Genomic DNA, 21,354 nt, shown 5'->3' with positions numbered 1-21,354 from the left:
TACAAGAGAGGAGCTGTAGGGGCTCATAAAGCCTCTGTGGAACATAGCTGCTACACTTACTTCCCTGGTTTAGCCAATAAGAACTCTTGTCTTATCAAGTTATATTCAAGTTTTACAGGCTCCCCTGCCTTTTTGCTAAGTGCTCTCACTTTTGTCTTGTAACACCGGCCATCCCTTGTTCTCTCTTCCCAGCGGGATGCGCAAGTCGCCTGACGTGAGCCCCAGAAGGCTTTCGGACATCAGCCCTCAGCTCAGACAGCTCAAGTACCTGGTGGTGGACGAAGCCATCAAAGAGGAGCTCAAGTCCTCACGCTCAGTTGAGGACATCAACAGTGCGTCCATAGAAGAGAGAATATTGCGAATCACCGGCTATTATGGATATCAGCCTTGGAATGCAAGCTACAAGAGTGAGTCAGTATGTATGCATGACGCTGTTAACCTCTGGGACTACAGGCTGTGGTACATGCTGCATGTAGTGGCCATTAGTAGTCTGTATACGCACCGTGGGCTCACACAACCAGTCGATTAGTCCCTGTCACATATGACAGGGACACTCAGATAACATAAGAATATGAATGACTGTGATGTAATAAAAAAGCGTGATGGTGTGCTTTAACTGCCATGGTTAGACGGAGATGGAGTTTAGAGGACCTAAACACTGGTTCACCTACTGCATGTGAGAGTTAAACATGTAGTGCTTACCTATGGGAATAAATTAGCTGGTTACACATTCTGAAAGGGAGAGTTCACAGGATAAATTAAAGGCAGTGCGATGGTTTGAATACACCACTTCTCTCTATCCATCCTTTCATCCTTAACATCAACCTCAATTAGGTGTTTAAACAAAGTGCAAGTGCTTGTGTGCCATGTAGATGAACGAAAGAGCATGTACAGAAACATAATGCTCTACATATGGTGTCTCCACAGAATAGAAATCTGAGAATAAGCTGCTAAAGCATCAGTGTTGCTGACGGTTACTGCAGGCACAGGAGCTAATGCGTGTTGAGCTTGGAGCCAGACTGTGGGAATGTTGCTCAGAGCACTTGATTGTTTGGAGAAAAAAAGTTCTCAAAGTAGCTTTCATTTTTCTCTCATTTTCTTTCTCTGCATCATCTCTGCTGCTGATGGATTACAGTCTTGTTTCACTTGCTCTGTGTCTAAATCTAACTTCATCTTGCTGTGGTTGTGTCGGGTCATACCACAGTCTATCTTCTCTGCATTTGTCTGTTATTCAGTGGGATTTTGCTGGTTGATGACTGTTAGTTGGTAGCTGGTGGAACATTCTGTAAATTTCATATGAGAGACTGCAATATTAAAGAGCTGCAAGGCCACTTTAAAATTAATAGGCCTATACCTAACATCTGAAAACTGCAGACTTCACAAGACAGCTGCTGTTCAGATCTGAATTTGTCTCTACGTCTTTTATAACTACTGGTGCTGTGACAAGGGTAAGGAAAGTCAAGTAAAGTGGATCAATAGACAATGGCCTGATTGATCACAGGGATGACTAAATATTGTAAGATATCTATTTTTTGTTAGAAGAAAAGGGGCTCATATTTATTTAAATTTGAAGTAATAACGGTTTGCTGCCAAAGCAACTTTAGTTAAATATACTTACAATTATATATATTTTATACACTGAACTGTTATTAAAAGAGCTGCATGTCGAGAAGTTTTTCATCTAAATATAGTTGGCCTTCAAATAGCATCTGATTAGTTAAATGTATCAATAAATGATGCTTATGTTTATTGATGTAAGCAGTAATAAATAGAGTTGGCGTTTAGTTTATTTTGATTAGTTGTGGAAAAGACAAATGGCATGGTGCTTGCTCGTGTTTATTTATTAAACTGAATGAAAGTTATGAAGTGTCCACTTCATGGTAAATGAGATGACTAGTGGGTTTAATTTCAAAACACAATGATGATGTTTAGAAAAGAAATCCCTGAAAAAATGAGCCACTACTTTAGTCATATATATTTTGATGACAGCAGTCATAGTGTAATTGTAGATTTAAGATTGAGTTGCACAGTTTCCTCAGACATATTCCTGCATAAGTGGCCATCATGGGGATTATTACTTCTCCATTAATTGGTGTTTCATTTTGCCTTTCGGGAAATTTCAGGTTAATTCAGCTTTTTTTCTGTACCTTGCAAACCAAGTGTAAAGTCTACTTAAAATCTTCCAAATCCACACTGTTCATTCTGGACCCCCTACAGTAGTTGCAGAACATAATCAGCCTGTAACCTCCTCCGGTACACACAACCTGACTACTCAGGACCCACTGGCAACTAGAAAGCAATGGCTAATGGCTGAAAAGTGGAGGGCTGATGCTTTCAAGAGAGGTGGGAGGCTGAGTACTTCTCTGTGCGTTGCAAAGAGATGCCTGTTTGTTTCATTAACCACCAACCTCTTCAAATTGGCACATGGGCTTTTTCACAGCAGTAAGCAGTGTGAAAGGGAAAGTGGAGCAAGTAGTACGCCATGACTCAGGCAGAGGATGAAAGTCGGCAGTGTGACTTAATGGATCATCTGAATGTGAGACTGCAGGCCTTACAAACATGTGTGATGCTGTAATAGCCCTCTTACTATATAACTGCACGTGTAACGGAGCCAAATGCAACATGAAATCCTTGCTCATATCAAATCTGCCCGGGAGTCTCTTGCCTTTGAGTGATGTAAAGTCAAAGCAGTATTGATGTCGTAGATATAAGTGGATTATACTGCAGGTTTGTCCCTTTTATCCCAGGATAAGATTTATAAGATTTATAAGATTTGTACTTTCAAGGTTCAATAAAACAGGCAGCAACATAGAGCGAAGACCCTGACATGTCCACTTGTCAGCTTTGACATAAAGTGGCAAAGCAATGGTACTCTCAGTGCTGCAGAAATTCTGACCTATTATCTAATTTATGTCCATTCACCATGGAGGATTATTTCTGCTTTATTGGAACAAAATGTCATCTTAATACACCGACTCACTTCATGATTAATAAAACATAAATGAATGTCCTCTTTGCAGACAGATTAGAATTTTGCCGAACAGAAATTGAATTTGATATCACTGCTCCAGGTTATCTACTTAGCGATACAAGGAAACTCTATTCACATGAAAAGTGGAAAGTAAAAACCTGTTTTTAAACTGAGAGTATCATCACTTTCCCTTTTGCACAAGGATTCCTTCAGGACACAGGACACAGTTTTAGCTGATACCATTAAAAATCTTCTTGAAATTAAAGTTTTTTGGCTTTTTCTTGTTCTTATTTATTTTCCCTTCAGTTATCTTACTGGCTAATGTTGTTTGCATTCATTGGCATTTCCAGAGTTATGTCCATGGACAAGTTCAGGATAAAAAGCTTGTTTTACTTCAGAAGACAGAAATGGCATTTTCTAGGACTTTCCTTTGCCTGGGAAGTCGTACCTTTAGGTTTGTGAAGTTACACTTAATGTTTGTCAGACAAACAGACTCTGTTCTTTTCCTAATTTACTCGCGTTGTCTATCACAAATGTAGCGTCCCCTCAGGTGCAAATTTAGAGCTTCAAGAGGCATGAAATAAGGTTGGATTCTATTTTGAGCTCAGGGTTTGGGGATGGTGAGATGCAACAGTGGAGCAGGTTGGAGAGAGCCTATGTACACATGTACACATTCACTGCTGGCAGTAACAGGACAGCTGGAAGGGATGGGCAAGGTGTGTGCCGACTGTGATAATGACAGCTTTCAACTCAGCTGGAGTTGAGGAGAAAGACAGGAATAGTTATGCAGATACACCCAGCTGCTTACAGATACATTCAGTCTGCATATTGGCAGGATTGCAAAATCAAACTCAAAGAACAGGAGCCTTTTCTTCATATCTGCATTTACACCAGTGCCAAACTTCCTGTAAGTCGCTTTGGATAAAAGCGTCTGCTAAATGACTGTAATGTAATGTAATGTAATTAATTAGTACACACAAAAAAGCCTCAATAGACCAGAATGCAATGAAGAAGTTGCATTGTGAGTGAAGGGTACTGCTCCCTTTTTTCTACCTTAGTTGTTCTGCTGTAGCTCTCTTTGAAGTATAATCCAACGCCGAGTGGGAAACTGCACTCTGGGAAATTAAGTCAATCACAACATGAAACAGAAGTCAGTCACAGACTTATGATCTATGACATCATAAGAATGTGACGTTTTCTTTAAAAATAGATGTGCCAGTATGTACACAATGGTGTGTAAACAATGCATAATTAAAGAACAGTACTGGCATTTAGTTGTTAATTTGTCATGGCCACACAGAGATAAGTGCATTGAGTCAGTAAGTATAAGAACATTTGTTTTATCCTTTTTCTCTCTGTGTTCATGTTTTTTTATTAGACTGAAAGTGAAACCTTTCCAGCCTTGATCAACTTCCTTTGCATCTGTAACCATAGTTCAAGCCAATGGAACAATGTCACAGAACAGGAACAAGTCTTGCCATGTAGTCTGACGTTGAGTCAAGGGTGCAAGATCCTTGTATACTTTGTATGTAAACCGAGTCACTGTTACACTCATTTGCACACGTTAACATGCAGTAATCCACAAAGCTAAAAGAAATGGAGACAACAATGTAGAGCATATTGTTCCTCTTTAATTATGCATACATTTTTTATTTAACACTGCCACATGTTTTACTGATGTGCATAGCATACAATATACAGAGTATATACCCAGAGGACTTGAGCATCATGATATATTTAATATTTTATGTAAATGGTTGTGTGACCATATGGGGCCAGCATCTGACATGTTCAGACATGCAATCCTAGTCCACTATTATCCTTTGATAACGGTGGAGTCTTACCGTACAGAAAACACTTACGTTTGGAGTGTCTTTAAAAACAGTCAGAAACTACTGTATTAGCACCCAAATCATAGCCATTTCTGACTCCAACCAGTCCTTGAATATTTTTTTTCCCACTGTTTCAAAAACACTGTTTGAGCTGAACATTTCTAGTGTTCTGCCCAAATGATGCAAGCAAAACTCCAGTACATCTCCAGTACAGTAGAAGCAGCTTCTGTTGCGTAACATCACATCTATAATTGAGGAAGATGCATAGATCATCAGGCACCTGCTCCTGAAGTCCCGCTTGTGCCCAGTGGACTGGAGGAGCTGCAACTCAGATATACCACTTTGAAGAAGAAAAACCTCCAGTCTTGTCTTTTAGCTGCTCGTCGTTAATCTCAGTGTCATCCAAGGTGGCAGAGATAACCGTGGAGAGAGGGGCAGATGCAGAGGAGCAAATGAGGCCACCTATTCAGTGGGTTTAAAACAGTATTGTGGTAAATGTACCGTCTGAGTTCATTTCTTATTTCTTTGCTATTTCTTGCACAGGAACACTTTGCTTGATGGAGAGGTAAACATTTTGCATGCATGAACTTGTGGATCATCTGTATACCTTATGTAATATCTGGGACAACAGGTTGCCTCAGTTTGACATAATTGGTGCTTTTGTTTCTTCAAATTAACTCTGAAGACAATAGCACTAAGTGAATCACGGCTGTAGTTCTATGTTCTCAGTGCTCACTCTTCCTTGTAATGGAAATCCAGCCAGTTTAATGCCAAATCCTGTCCTGCTGTCATCCCTTTCTCCCCCTCACTCCTTTTATCTGCTGTTAATTAGAAGTGATGACTCCTACCTCAGCGTAATTAATCCAGAGTCTGCTCCGGCCATACACAGCACATCATTGTCTGTGCTTGCCACAGAAGAGCAGTGCTTGGGAACAGGGAGAGCAAAGTGTAAATGGGGTTGTGCAAGTAATTAGGAGGCTTATGTGGACATCTTGATGGGAGAGGATGAGTATTAATGGCAGTTTGTAGCACTGACACACAAACACAAGCCTCTGTCAACGGCTATTTACTTGTCTTGAGAGGGAGTGGGAGACTTTAAACATCATCATTTTGTGTTCACTTATTCTGCTTAAAGCACTTAGAACAGCGGGCGCAGACATCATAAATGTGACAGAAAAAAATAGTCCAAAATAGAAATAAGACTGCAATCTTGTCACTTGTATCCATGCCAAGTGTCAAGAGTGAAAGTGTGGAAGAGTAAAAAAAAAAAACAAAGTCAGCTCTTTCTATATCTCAGCCCTGTAGTTGTATCATTGGTTTGGGAGAAAAATGTAGTTTCAACTGACCTAGTTAAAAAAAAGTCGAGCACCTCTGTCATATCCCTATGCCTCTTCCATTTGCAATCTCACCCCTCGGCACTTGGATTTGCACATAGGCTCTCAGAAAAATATAAGCCTCCTTTACATTTATTCCAGATTTGCATATCCCATTACACACTAAGCTCCTGTATTGATATTCACTCTCACATTCCATATTACTAGAGCAATATGCAGTGTTGTTGAATGACCAACAGCTGACCTGCTTACTGCATCAAGGCCTGAGATGCTTTAAAATCCAACACCAACAACACTAACCAACACTAGTCTGTCTTTAACTGTAAGTGCCGTTACATTAGGGAACTATAGCAGCAGCAAGAAAACATAAGACAGTAGATAGGCACCCAAGCTTGCTTTTTTTGCCCAATGTGGCGACTTGTGTGTCATCAGGAGTCTGATATACTGACTAGTCACCAACTGCTCAGCTACTAACGGGTTATAAGCTAACCAGTGAGCAATTTACCATTTAAAAAACAACTATGGTCACCGCTGAAAAGAAGTTCAAAGCAACAGCTGGTTTCAGATGATTTCAGGTATACATCTGTAAATAAAGTATGTAAAAGAAAAATGTTCAACCAGTTTGGTTTTATTTAAAGGTGAGCAGCATAAAATGATACTTATTGTGCAGATTTTGGTTTGCATTATTGGAATCAAAGTTTGTATTTAGTGTGAAGCCTCACGTTCATTCCGTTAGCTCGTTCTTTCACTCCGCAAGTCCGATGCGGAGTCTCCAGACCGATGCTACATTCAAAGTTGTAGAAGCATTTTGAGCCAAATTGTGTTCGAGCAGTAAGCTCATTATTATTTTACATGAATAGACAGACAGAATGTACACTGCTTCCATTACAATGTCCTTGGAGTATCTTGTTGGCAGCACAACGTCTGTATTGTTCCATATTTATGATGTTTTATATGAAACATTAAATGCGTTCAAACTACGTCTTTGTGTAGACCACATTTCACCGACCAGTGTAATATGACTTTGGACAAATACAAACAAATACAAATAATATCATCTCCACACACGCATCACACAGCATCACTTTAGTGTACCAGCAGGCATTATATGCCATGATTACATTCGGTCCAGAAGCTAGACTTTGCTGGTGGTAAAGATGCACAAAGTGACAGTAACAGATATTTTACCCATCAGCAGCTCTCCTTGGTCTACCACTGTTTTGGTTTTTTTGTTGTGAATGATTTCCCACTGATCTGTTATGTAAAGGAAGATGTAGATGACAAATATTAAAGTGCAGTTTCATTCTCTCCTCAAATCCTAATTGTGCACTATTATTATCCTCTTTTCTTCCCTTCAACATCTGATCAAGCTTTGATTATTTTGAGCATATTGTCTGTTTTAATTTGGCTGACAGGCATTCTTTATATACTTTATGTGTGACTGAACAGAGTAAGTGCTGCAACCCAATCGATCAACCCATCCAATCCATACTCCTGAACCTAAATCTTTTCCAGTCAAATCCTCTGTCTCATTGCTCACCTCTTCTCTTTGTCTTAGTCACTTTCCATTTCAAGGTAAAAGCAGGTAAGGACATGGAGAAAACAAACCATTTCTGCAACCACTGCAGCTCAGCATGTGTCTATTGAAATTCATTTGGAAAGTGTTTGGGAAATGGGGAAACAAGCAGGAGAAGCCATGCATGACATGTGAAGAATAGTTCTGGTAAACCAGCTCATTTAGTCCAGTGTTTGCATACTCATAAGTCAGTATTAATTATGTAAATTTAGAAGGTTCTACAATACCAAATTTATTTAAGCCCATTGTTTAAAGTGTTGATTTAAGGAATGTCGATTCACACCATGCATGAGACACATCAAGAATAAATCCCTGTCAGATGGTGCTGGTAATCATATAGAAAGAATTATTGATTTCTCGTCTCTTGGTTGAGAGTTTGTTGTGGTGGAGGAGGGGTTGGTGCGGGGATGGTGCAACCTCAGTAAGCCTCCAGGAGCAGATATATTTTCTCACCAAGCTTCTATGATGACATTGTGCATTACTCTTTGTGTCAAAGCATCTTCACTCTTTGTTCCGGGCTAAAGCCTTTGGATTAAGAAGTGGACATTGTCAACGTGACGTCACCCATTGGTTTGTGGACTGCTGTTTTGAAGCCTCGTGTTCAGCATTCAGGTCTTTGCCATCTTGGCTTTTTGGAACCAGAAGTGACATGAGAGGGTGGCTATCAATACAACCAAATGCTGAATAAGACATTTTTTGCCAAACAAAAAAGCTTCCAATTAACTTTCATGTACTGAAAACACACCGTGACAGGGTTAAAGTTGTAAAACAAAACCGAATACAACGTGCTGAAGCCTAAGACCATAATTTACTAAATGAACATCATGCTGTATTGAAGAAGACTTGAAACTAGAGATTGAGACCATAAACTCAGGTTTATAATGTTTAAAAAAATTAAGAAAGAAGTAGGTCATATTTCTTATAGACTTCTATACAATCAGCTTCCTTTTCGCAACTAGAGTCGCCCCCTGCTGGCTATAAGAAAGAATGCAAGTTTAAAGAACTTCCGCATTGGCTTCACTTTTCCAAAAAAATGCTGCCTGCATAATACCCCAACTTTTCACACCTCTTTTTTGTACGGATTTAAAAAACAAGATAGTGAGCTTTAGGATGCAGGTAGGATTTTGTTAACTTTGAACACACTAGCTATTTCACCCTTTTCCAGTCCTAATGCTTAACTAACTGGCTTCTGGTGGTATTTTCATATTTTCTACACAGACGTAAGAGCGGTATTCAACTGCTCAGCCAACTCTGTGCGCAAAAGCCGAAGAACAACAAAGAATTTGCTCTACTTATGGATGTGGGGGATCTGTTTCCTGATAAGATGCTGATGGCGTATAGACAAGCTACTGTAAATTTGTGAAAGGGAGTTGCTTCTTTGGAGAGTCCGTCAGAGAAAGAGGGTAAGAATCAGAAGAACAACAACAAAGACGACTAACCGGATTAATCTATTGCTAGGTGACAGAGATCCTCACACTGCCTCTGTAGTATGTATAGGCTGTGATAAGTTCTCTTGAATACCTATGTTGAATACACTTATTGTAAGTCGCTTTGGATAAAAGCGTCTGCTAAATGACTGTAATGTAATGTAATAAGACAGCTAATTTGTGTCTCTTGCATGAGAAGAATTATCTCTGGTGAATGTTTGACAGATGATCCCTTTCGTGTGAAATTGTTCAAAGGGGAATAATCCTCGATGAAGACTGCGTGCACTCCAACCTTAATCTTTCCAGGAAAGTTTTATGTTTGCTTGTTTTCATGTGAACAACTGAATTGATATTTAATTAACGTAGATAGAAATTTGGTGTATAACCAGCTGATAGATTTCACAAGTTCACATCATAATGAAGAATTGGGTAAATTTAAATAGCTACTTTTACGCAGATGTATCAAAATTGACTATACAAGTACACTGTTGTGTAGCGGATTCTGTATTTCTCATTCCATCTCATAGATTATTGGTGAGCTCCGAGGAGTATCACTAATGACTGTGCGTATAAGCAGTGGATTTCCTTTGGAATCCAAAACAATAAGCGAGTGCAGGTGCCCATCTCTCTGGTTCCTAACTGCATGTAGAGATTCATAAATAGTGAACAATTACACAATGTAATCACGGAGAACTCCCGAGATGATGAGTTGTGTCCCGACTGCCGTAGATCTGAAGCGCTATAAAGTCTTAATGTACAACATTACAAATTGTTCAAGAAGATGAATAAGACATGAAGATATTTAGTGTTCCAGTCAGGAGAACTATTCTGAATGCCAGAGCGCCATCTACCTGTCTGCAGAACTAGAACAGATGGAAGGTTGTTTTATGAGTAGTGTGCAGTTCAGTATAAAAGACCCAGTACAGTTCCCCGTGCCTGCTATGCTTGAGTTCTGCAGTCCCTCCTAGACAAGGACTGGTCTCCCTCAACCCTGAGGGTGTACGTAGCTGCCATTTCATGGAAGCATGCTAGGGTTGACAATGACACAGTGGGGAGTTACTGGGTGGTGTCCCTCTTCCTAAAAGTGGCTCTGAGGTTGCATCCCCTGTGCGCCCCAAATGCTCCTGCATGGGACCTACCCCTGGTGCTGGACACCCTATGCTTGCCTCCCTTTGAACCCTAGCCACAGGAAGAGCTGAGGTTGCTGTCAGCCAAAACAGCTTTTCTCTCTACCATCACTTCGGCAGAGCATCTAGGCGAGCCTTCTGCCCTGTCGGTGATTGATTCATGTCTGAGTTGGAACTCAGATGGCTTGGGTGACACTTTGTGGCCTAATACAGCGTTCCAGAGTGAAGTGTCATTTTCAAGAGTGTCTCCGCCTCATGGGTATCACCGAGCATATTCACATTCATACTAAAGAGTAGATGTTGCCACCATACATCCACTGGGTGTGGTTCACTGGGCAAAGTTCCTCTGCTTCAGCTGTATGAGGTATGTACTTGGGATTCTTCACGACTCTGTTGATACAAGTCATCCAGTGTTAAGCACTGGCGGTCAGTGAGGATGAAATACAACAAAAGTTATGGAGGTAACTAGAGTTCTATGAATCCTGGATGACCGCCAGAGTTCTTAGTCACTCAGAATCTCATGAACCTCCGAGAAGATTCCGTAGTTCTCCTGAAGAGAATGAAACATTTCTGTAAGGTTTTGTTTAAGGCAAAGTTTTGTTTTCCAGTTTCTTCATACAGTCAGACTGAGAGAGCTGTGATAGCCAAAGGAGCGAGTCTTCCCCATGCATGTCACTATAAGTCATTATTATAACCCACAGCCCTCAGTGTACAAAGTATTCAACGTGGGGTCAGGAAATCAGGCAATTAAGGGAGCTGTGGACATGGATGAGAGCCGACAGCCAATGGGGGAGTGCAGAAGGAGCCAGGAAAGCTTGAACCTCCTCTCCCCCTCAGGGAACTGACTGGTCCACATCCCTCAGCCCACTTTATGTGTACAGAACAACCATTTAATCACAATGCTTATTCAAATCAAGCTAATGCACACGTACTAGGGCAAATACCAAGTACTTACTATGCACAATCACTCCACGCTTAAAAGAAAAGCACTCTGACAGAACTGTTTATGATTGGAAATTGTCTCAAGCATTTAAAAGCTTTGATTGTGTTGTGTTTTGTCTACACTGGCTGCCAATATAGTAGTATAATTAATTAGTTTACAACAGGTTATTTAGTTGATTACACTATCTACTGTAAATAAGAGTTATACGTTTCTTTATGCTCTCAGCTTGTAAAGGCTTATTTTCCAAGTGGTGCAAATGTTCTCAAACAAAGACAGTACAACTCTCAGACTCAGCACTTCATTCCCTTTCCACAGTGTGAATTCAGGGTAATTACTGTGGAGAATGGAGCATGATTTCAGGTGACATTTGTCACCCATGTTGCTTACTCCACACTTAGAATGAGGAGACTTCCCTATAATGAGAAGCGGCCTCATTGGAATAATAAATTGCCAAATTTTTTGCAATTCCATCACCAGCTTATAAAGAAAAATAGCTCCCCCATAAACCCCAATACGCGCAAAGCACAGAGCTGTGCATTTACAGCTTTAGGAACGCAAGGGCATCAAGTTCTATTTATGTCCAACACTGATGGCTCACTTTTTGCCTGGGTGCTCTCACTGGTTTAGATTGGACTGCTGAAGTGGAGATGGAGGAGAGAAAGAGTGAATTTTTAACTACTGACAAGCACGCACACACTCAAACGCACACACATACACTTGCCCCTGGCCTTTTGAAGGGCCTCCAAACACTTGCTGCTGTAAGTGGATGGAAAGATTATTATTATTATATTCCTTTATTGATCCCCATGGGGGAAATTCGAGTGTTGCAGCAGCTCAACTACACAGACACAGACAATAAATACACATACTATACAACTACACAGACAATAAATACACATACTACACAACAAAACAAACATCGAACAGAAATAAGAATAAAAATAGATAAAAATAAAAATAAAAAATGATGAAAAGATGGGTTCTCTAGTGATCAGAAACCAGTTTGATCAGTATTGAAAGCGACCCGGCTGGACTCGGCACCCAATCTGAACACTTCAAAGACTAAATCTGACAGATCTGAAGATTGATACAGGGCAGGATTAATTTCTTCTTGCTATTCGCCGTCAATAAAACACCACTCCTCCCTCTTGAGACAAACTTTCATATTGTTACTGTTGCAATTGTATTTAACCACTAGTTTTTTTTTTCCCTGGGGTTTCAACCTATTCCCTAGCTTTGAATAATTTATCACAAAAGGCAGTCCTATGCCCAGTTTGTGTCAGTTTGCCAGCCTCAATTATGTTCAAGCAAAATTATTTATATCACCAAATCTCTGCATAATTGAGGTGTGGAGTCTCAGGTGTATGATTCTACTGTTACTTGATGGTCTCATTTGTGCAACGGATGTTCACGGTCCTGTCAGCAGTCTCCATGGCACCGCCTGTAACCAAGATGATTCCCTCATTTAAAGGTCCCATGACGCTGACAGGGAGACCGTTAGGCTGTTTTTGCAGGATGAGTGAGTGAAAGCTATCAACAGGTCCTCTATTTCCAACATCATAACCTGCAACGCACCAGTAAATGAAAGCTGGCTCATACTGTGATATTTAGACACATCCCTTTGTATGCCTCAGACAATATATTATACGTATACGTATACGTATACGTATACATATATATATATATATATATATATATATATATATGTATCATAAATATAATGTCATTGTTTTTTAGATTTTTTTTAGCATTGTAGTTATTTTGAGTAAATACCAGAGAAACAAATGTGTAATAAACCGTGGCTGATACTTACTTGTGTAACATTTGACAGTAATTAACATTGCTCAGCTGAAAATAAAAATACATGTCCAAAACAAGGAAGGGAAGTTAGAGAGAATTAAGAGACGGTCAACACATTGTTGGTCTTTTCCTGGGATTTATTAACAATGAGAAAAATCTAGGACATTACCCATCTTAGCTTTTAAATGCATTTTCAGTTCACCTTCAGTGTCTTTTTTTACTTTGCTAATTGTCAAATATTTCCCTTTAAAACAAATACTACACATTTTATTCAACCTAAAATGGCCAACCTTTGTTGCATTGCTTTTTTATAAATGATTTAGAGTTTTTAAAGCTAAAATAATTTGTGACTATTTTTGGAAACCAAATATACATGGCCGCTAACAAGAGTAGCTTTTTCAGGTCACTCTGGATTCACTGTAACCTTTTGTCACCTCAATTTGAAGTATGTCCTTTTAAAAAAAGGACATACTTCAAATTGAAAATCAAGCGAGTGCTTCACAGTGTGACGGAGCTCTAAAAATGTCCTTAGAAAATGCAGGAGAGAAAGAAGAAATTGAGAAGTGTTCACAAAGAGCAGCCATTTTTTCACCTGTGTGTGTGTGTGTTTGTGTGTATGTAGTATAGTGGTGGTTTCATCTAACATCTTTCAGCACGGATGTGTGCTGTTTTCATTAAAGTGTATTGTACAGGTGTGTATGTGGGTCACATTATCAACTTTCATTACTGCTGTCCCACTTTTTGCTCCATTGCTGTCCTGGATATTTATTTCATGGTCACTTTTCATCCAAAGACTGTGTCGGTTTCTTTGTGTCAGAAATACATGTGGTCACAGTGCCCCCCGCAGGCCCAATGGAGGCTCTGCAGAGTCAGGATATTGTTACTTCAAGACAGCATGTATAATTATCTCATATTTCCATTTTCATTTGGATCATACTACTGTCAACACACAGCTTCATAAGATGTATATAAACTATACTATTTGTTACACATGTTGGGGTTCTATGTATAAATTACTTGGTTTCCTTGTCATAACAAAATGCATCATCCAAGAGCATATCTTATTTTCATTAAGACTATTTTATAGCAGAATTGAAGAAAAAAAACTGACATTTCAAAATATGGTAGAACTTGATGCCCACACTTTCCAGTGTCAGGTAATATATAAATGTGGAGTGGTGGAGAGAAGCTTTTGGTAATGTCGTACCATAATTGCAGCAATTTAGAACAATTTGAATTACGTTAAGTACAGATAAGTGCAGTTAAAAGAGGAGCCGCTTTCGAAAAAATAGTTGGGTTGCTTTTTTTCTCCTATTGAACCACAGACAACTCTGAATATATAAAATGCATTTAAATTTAACACTGGGCAGGTGAAAAAAAACCCTTACAAAGCAGCACATTACATATACTCTTAACTTTAACTGAATTTGTTATTTAGGCTATTTACCTGCCAAGTAAAAATGAAATAGTCATACTGTAGCTTGACAACAGAGGGTGCCAGCACCATTTATGGGAGGAAAAAAAGAAATTTCACTGCGGGCATAAATTACTTCCTACTGAAACGTCTCTTTAACCAGCAGCTGGGGTGAAAACATCCAGGTTTTTTTCTTGGCGTTAGGAGTTAAGTAGCCTCCTCAAGGATAATTTGACAAGTAAAACCGGACAAGCGATTAAATCACCACAGGCCATTAGTGCTGCAACCTCAAAACCAGTGTACTATTTTGCTGCCGTTTGCAGGAAGATGTTCATTAGAGAGGCTTGTGACTGATAGATTGGGAGTTTGATCCCTTGAAAAGCTGAATAAAACTGGTTGGGCAAAAGGATTGTACCGAGCAGCTTTCACGTATGAATGTGTGAAACTGTTCTTGTTTCATTTAAAGCATCTCTGCCCACACGTCCCACAGCGTACATGGTCCTATACTGAACCACAGCCTCTGGGCCTGCCTGCACATCTGCACCACAAATTAAACTTTCACCCATAACATGTTGTGGCTCTGAAACAACCTTAATTGGAAAGTAGAAATGTGCTGCCGGGGGTTGATTCCTCTAGTGGGATGTAGATTTCTCACTCCTCCTGATTAGGCGTGGGCCACCGGGATAGAGAGTGATTATAAGGACTATCACTTGGTATTACAACTTGACGGCATCTAATAGATGCTGCTGGACTTTATTAGCTGTGGTTGTAATTAAGAGGAAGTCCCACATTACTTTATTATACTTTCAGTCTTCCTCCTGGACAGCTCTGTGTTTTATAAATGAGGTTACAAGCTCTCTGACTCATTTACTCTTCTCTTAAACAAGTTCCCAGCCAGACTTTTTATTTGTGTGTGTGGCAGTGAGCATATGTGAAAGCAAATGTTATGGAGAGTTGAAACAATTTGTTAATTAATCCCAATTATCCTACATTTACTGATGTCAGCTTCTATAATGTAAATTTTTTTGCTCTTTTTCTTTCCTCTATGATAGTTAACTGAATATTTTGGGGTTTTGGACTGCTATTTTATGATATTTTTTAAAGACCAAATGAGTAATCCATTACTTGAGAAAGTCAGTTGAATCAATAATTAAAATAATGGTTGGTTACAGCCCTAAAGTAATGTGTGTACCGATGACATCCAGCAATTTGCTAATCTTGTACTTAGCATCTTCAGACTGACAAAATGAATAAGAAGTTAGTTTGTTCCGCTGTTCACGGTTTCTTTAATGGAATGATGGTCTGTTTGTTTTTCTGGTGTTTACCATACACAGCCAACCACTGCAGACAACATCACTAGAAAGTCTAGAAAGTCCCATATGGGGGACTATCAACGTTTATAACATCAAATATAATTTCATGCTGCTCTTGTCATGGAGTGAATTTATATTAAAATAATGCACAGAGGTATTCATTTACCCCAGACAACGGGGGGTGCTTTGCAAAAGATAAATTAAAAATCCTTGTGATGAGTAACTTTTATGTGGAAACATCCGCCTACATTATACATTAATGATCAGCTATTATCATTATTGCAGTTACGGTCAGTCACTATATCGCAGCATTTTTATAGTGTTAGGTTACACATGTAAATTAAAGATCAATGCATGAGAGGGACACCATGTAGCTCTGTAATGTAACTTAAATGGGGAGAATGTTTTGGCCAAGGCCATTAATCCAATAAACTGCTGTTGGATGCAGTACCTTGACAGCCGCCTGCCACCACAGATGAGCTGTGTCTGTTCTGAAGATGTATTGGGCCCAGGAGGAGGGAAAGTTAATTTGACTTGATCTTTCTGGTACTTGAAACAAGCTGTTATTTAGGACTTCATGTCACCACCCCCCCTCTTCCTTTCTCACGCTTGGGAAGTTATTAAGTGTGAGGGTATCGAGACAGACTCCTCTCCAGTTCCGTAATGAACCCTCAGCTCTAATGTTTACAGCCCCGCTACCTGTTTCCCATGCTAAGAAGGAGCCAGAAGTGACCTGGACTGGAACAGTGGAGGTAGAGATGCTTCAGAGTAGTATTAAAGTACTAAAAATGAACTTATTATTATTACATTTTTTTTTACAGAAAGGAGCAAACACTGAAATTTGATATTAAAAAGAATCACTGCACCATTAATATTCATTGTAATATTAAAATGAAATGACCCATTTCATTTTCTGTGTACATAACCTCATCTGCTTTGCTCATGCTGTGAAACTTAATTATGTCTGTTGATTTTCAAGCTGGAAAAAGTTTGGAAAAACTAGAACGTTATTGAAAGTGCCATTGTATAACAAAATTAAGAGTTTGCAGCCATTCTAGCATCTCTGTGAGCGTTTCTTTGAGTTCTAATTTTAGCCAGCTAACATTCTCATAATGATTATAAAATGCTAATGTGTTTCCCAGATATAATTTTACCCAGTGCAGCATCTAAGTTCAGCGTCGTAGTATGCTAAGATTTGCTAATAAGCGCCAAACACAAAGTACATAGATGATCGAAATATCATTAGTTTTGCAAGTATTTCAACATATATGACAAATGATGTGGATAGGGACATGACTGGTGTCCTAGATTTAATGGCAGTCCATCCAATGGTTGTCAAGACATCTCACTGAAAACCATAAATAAACCATATGTTTGCACCAGATGAGAGTCAGTGGATCAACAAAGTCACTAGGATACATTATCTGAACACCACATATGTCTGTACAAGTATTTATGCAATTACTCGAGACTTCAAAACTGTAGTCTACAAACCGATTGATAACGTCATGGTGACTAAGTCCACCTCTTATATACAGAATATGAGTCCATCCCATAGTTGTGTCACTAGAAATGTAAAATGTTACCATCCTGGTGGTACAAGAAGAAAAGTATTGGGATCATCAGACTCTGGGGAACATGAATATCTGTACCTAATTTCACTGCAATCCATCTGATAGTTCGAGACCAAAGTGGTGGGCTGAAAAACTGAGCGAGATTGCCATCCCTGGAGCCAAACTTCAAGCATGGCTAATAGCATAGCAGCATTTAAGCATGTTCCATATTTCAAGGTAAAGACATCTCATGATATTTTTAACCCCCAGAGAAATTATACCAGGAATTACACCACCCGCATTACGGGCCGACATGTTCTGCTCTCATGATGTCTCGGCCAGAAGTGAGAGTGTCTCCAAGCTTCGTTATTACCTGAGTAAGGACCAGATTGAGTAGTTGTTATTGGTGTTTGTTAGTAACCGTGCTGTTTGAGTTTTTGTTTTTCCAGCAACATGTGCTTTTTGTTTACATTTTGATCATGTGGTGTTGTCATGTGTTTTCTGTTTTTGTTTTGAAAAGCCATGTGGCCCTGACTCCACCCTGTCTTTGTTTGTTTTCCCGCCATTTTGTGTGCACACCTGATTTCTGTTTGTGGTGATGGTTTGTGGGTATTTAAGCCCGGTATGCCTTGGAGTCTCTGCCAGATCGTGCCAGTTAATACCTGAGCCTTTCCAGCGTTCTGTAAATCTTGTTATATTCTGTCTGCCTGTGATTTTTGACCTTTGCCTGATTTTGACCTGCCCTGTTTGGATTCTGTGTTTTGGATACCTTTGCCTTGGACTCTGTTCTGACTTTTTGGATTTTTGACCTCTGCCTGCCTATTGACTACGAGACTGTTTTTGCCCTTTGGATTGTTGCTTGAGAACTAAATGAAATCTACTCTGAACCAAGAGCTGTGTGTCTGCTAGTGGGTCCTTTTCTACTGAATCCATAACAGTGTTAGACAAGTAATTGATTTATCTTAAATCAGGTTTAGTTGTTTCATTGGATATGAAATTTAAAATATACAAATAACAAATATGTTAATGTTTTGGCAACTGCTACAGCGCAAACAGTCTGTACCAAACGGCTGCTGTACACAAATTAAGCGGGGCATGTTTGCTCACATTGGCACTATTGGTTAAATTAGAAATAATTTACTCTTACACACACCTTTTAGCACTCAAAGTCATCAAGTGCTCCATACAGTCTGATTTGCAGCAGAAGCACTTTTATTCTTAATCAATAGAATAGATTTCAGATTACCTAATTTTCCTCCTTCCCATCCTGCTCTGTAGGATTACAGTAAACAGCTGATTCGTAAATGTGACAGGGGTGAATACATAATGTATTAGGTAGCTGGAACAACAAGGCTGTATTTCTGGAAAAAGTTGGTGTTAGAAATTTAAGAGTGCTCATTCTTACATATATTGTATGTCTTGTATAGCTTTTTTTTCTATATTGTTATCCATTAAGAATTACTTTGACTTTAGTGATCCTCTGCCACCACAAGGTTTAAATTATTGGATGGCTTGTGAGTTATTGTGAGCATATAGCATAGATTTTCAGATTTTGAAACAACATGTGACGATAGCAACATAGTGGTAACTTGAACTTGAAACACTTATTTCCTATTATTCCATATTTACAATTTGTTTGATGCTTCTTGTTTCATGTTAAAGATCCATATTACCAACTTCTATCAAAAGTATTTCCCTTAGCAATGTCCTTATAGCCAAATGGTAACAGCACATAACTGCAATGTCACCGGTACAATTCCAGCAGGAGTGGTGACCGTTGTTCACCTTGTCATGCCTCACGGTTTCCAGTCTGCCTTTCTCAACTATCCAAAAAGATGAAATTGCCCCGAAAAAGCATTTCCTGAACAGAACCAAGCCATTACCATTTCCCTGGAGGATCAGCTTAACACTAATTTCTTGTTATAGCTTTTTTTCTGGCTACAAGGAAATGTTTTCAGAATGTATCTGTCTCTTTTGTGCATGGCTACCTATTTTTTTCCCCCCCATAGGTACCTAAAGGCAACATTGTTTCGATGCCATATCCCATAATGTTCCAGTGCTCCATTTCGAATTTTGGTTGATTAGACCATCAGTAGGAACATAATAGCAGCACTGATTGGTGCAGTTAAAGAACGTTTGACCTGGAAAACGGCTAATGTAGCTCACTCATTTTTCAGCATGAATAAACATTCAAGAAAAGCATCTCTTTGGAGAGTACTAATACATCCCTCCGTACATTGAAAGATATCGTCTCTCGGATCTTCTTCCGCTGTCTCTGGGTAGAAATAGCTAGATTCAAAAGGTTGTGCCGATGCAGCAACCTTTTTACCCTTCTTTATTGCTCACACACACTTATCCCTATTCATATACAGCATGTGTGTTAGAAAGAGAGAGCTATCAGGTGGCGTCTCAGAGCATGGACTGGTTTGATCCTCCTCCGTGTTCACAGATAAAAGTCTATGAGTCACTGACTGGGATCTTTTAATGATCTCACCCGCTCCATTTATTTCCACCCCCCTGTCTTTTCTATCAATAATAGCATGTGCACTCATCTTTTTGTTACCATATAAGCTTAAAATTGACAAAATTAGTTCCAAGTGACACCTGGCAGCTGCAGTGCCCAAATTGGACTCGCACACCATCACAAAAAGCAGCACATGTTCCTTAAGGCTTACAATATAATTCATATAGGTGACATGTTTATAATGTGTATCTATCAAACACCCTGTGCTGCTCTTTTAGTTTGTTCAAAGTGATTTCTTGCACTTCATCAATTAGCTCAAATCCACTGTTCCTGACATTTCCCCTTTCTCAAACCCAAACACAGGAGTGGGAAGCGATGGAAAACAGTTAAAGGATCCAGTGGATTTGGTTGCTGTGGGACGCCAGAGTGGGTTTGGGCAGAGTGTTTGTAGAGCTTCCTGTCCTAGTTAGGAAGGGCTTGAGTGTGAGGTAGAGTCTAAGCAGTGAATTATTCAGTGCAGCTTCCTTTAGGCATGCTCACATTCAGCTGCTTTTACACACACACCCATGCAGCAACCCTGCATACAGACACACTGATATGTATGTATTTAAAGACACTGAGGCAGGGTCACAGGGACATGCATTCACAGATCAATACTGAACAGTTCAATTTGCAACACTGACAGCGATCTGCTTTCCTCTGATGGATTATCTGTTTGTGTATGACGGCTCATCAGGTGTAAAACACAAGTGACATGCAGAATGACGAAATAAATATATACAGAGAGGATTTCAGCCACAATTACTGTTGAACAGCTATTGCCAGAAAGTGTGTTGGACAGCTCTCAGTTTAAAAGTGATATGAAACTTGATGTGAAGCTTTAAATTGTCACTTCAGGTTTCAAAACCAATTTCTGTGGTTGTTAGAAAGAACTAACAGACAGGAGTCAAGAGGCACTCAACAATGATTTCAGCACCTCAAGAATGAGCCTGAAAATGTTACCCACTTCAACAACAACCAGGACAATTCGGACTGTGATGACTTTGGCAAAGTCAGAGACAGGACATGTAAAGGGTGATGTGAAAGTGAAAGCTATCAGGACTGTGACTCCGGTCAGTCAGTCAGCTGGGATTTAGCTCTCAATCCCTTAACAAACCATAGCTGACAGGTAACTCTGAACAGCTTAGGTGTTAATGTAGTGTCTGTTCATTGCAGTAGTGAAGTTAGGGACGACAATAGTAGAGGTGTATTTTGAGTCCTAAGACAATCTGTAGGACAGAAAAAGCTGGACGGGTGCATCTCTAATGTTTATGTGTCAATTAGCACTAAATTGCAAACCCTTACCGACTAAACACACAGACCAGGTACACAGTGGAATAATTCAGTTTTACTTACCACATTTTATTATGGTAATGATAATAATATGAGAATGAGATTATGAGGTTAATATTCACTATAAATTGACTTCAATTTGAAGTCGCATCATTCTTTTTTATCTCACTGCTGCCCTTTATTCAACTTACTTGTCTTGTATTATAAATCTCATTTTAATCTGCACTTAATGTCCATATCGTCTATATTAGAAACAAAGACCCTAGCT

General features: G+C 39.4%; 1 protein-coding gene across 1 annotated transcript in view; it reads left to right on the top strand.

The window, feature by feature from the left end:
* The window catches only part of slc35f3b (solute carrier family 35 member F3b), a 44,129-nt gene that overhangs the window by 818 nt on the left and 21,957 nt on the right, over positions 1-21,354 (top strand). Inside the window, exon 2 of the mRNA XM_054600577.1 lies at positions 193-407. Within this exon, the coding sequence (XP_054456552.1) occupies positions 193-407 (215 nt within the window). The remainder of the gene's footprint in view (positions 1-192; positions 408-21,354) is intronic.

Source organism: Anoplopoma fimbria, chromosome 6 (genome assembly GCF_027596085.1).
Source record: "Anoplopoma fimbria isolate UVic2021 breed Golden Eagle Sablefish chromosome 6, Afim_UVic_2022, whole genome shotgun sequence".
In the NCBI taxonomy this organism is placed as follows: domain Eukaryota; kingdom Metazoa; phylum Chordata; class Actinopteri; order Perciformes; family Anoplopomatidae; genus Anoplopoma; species Anoplopoma fimbria.
Note: the sequence above shows the minus strand (reverse complement) of the source record. Positions and strands in the feature narration are given on the sequence as shown.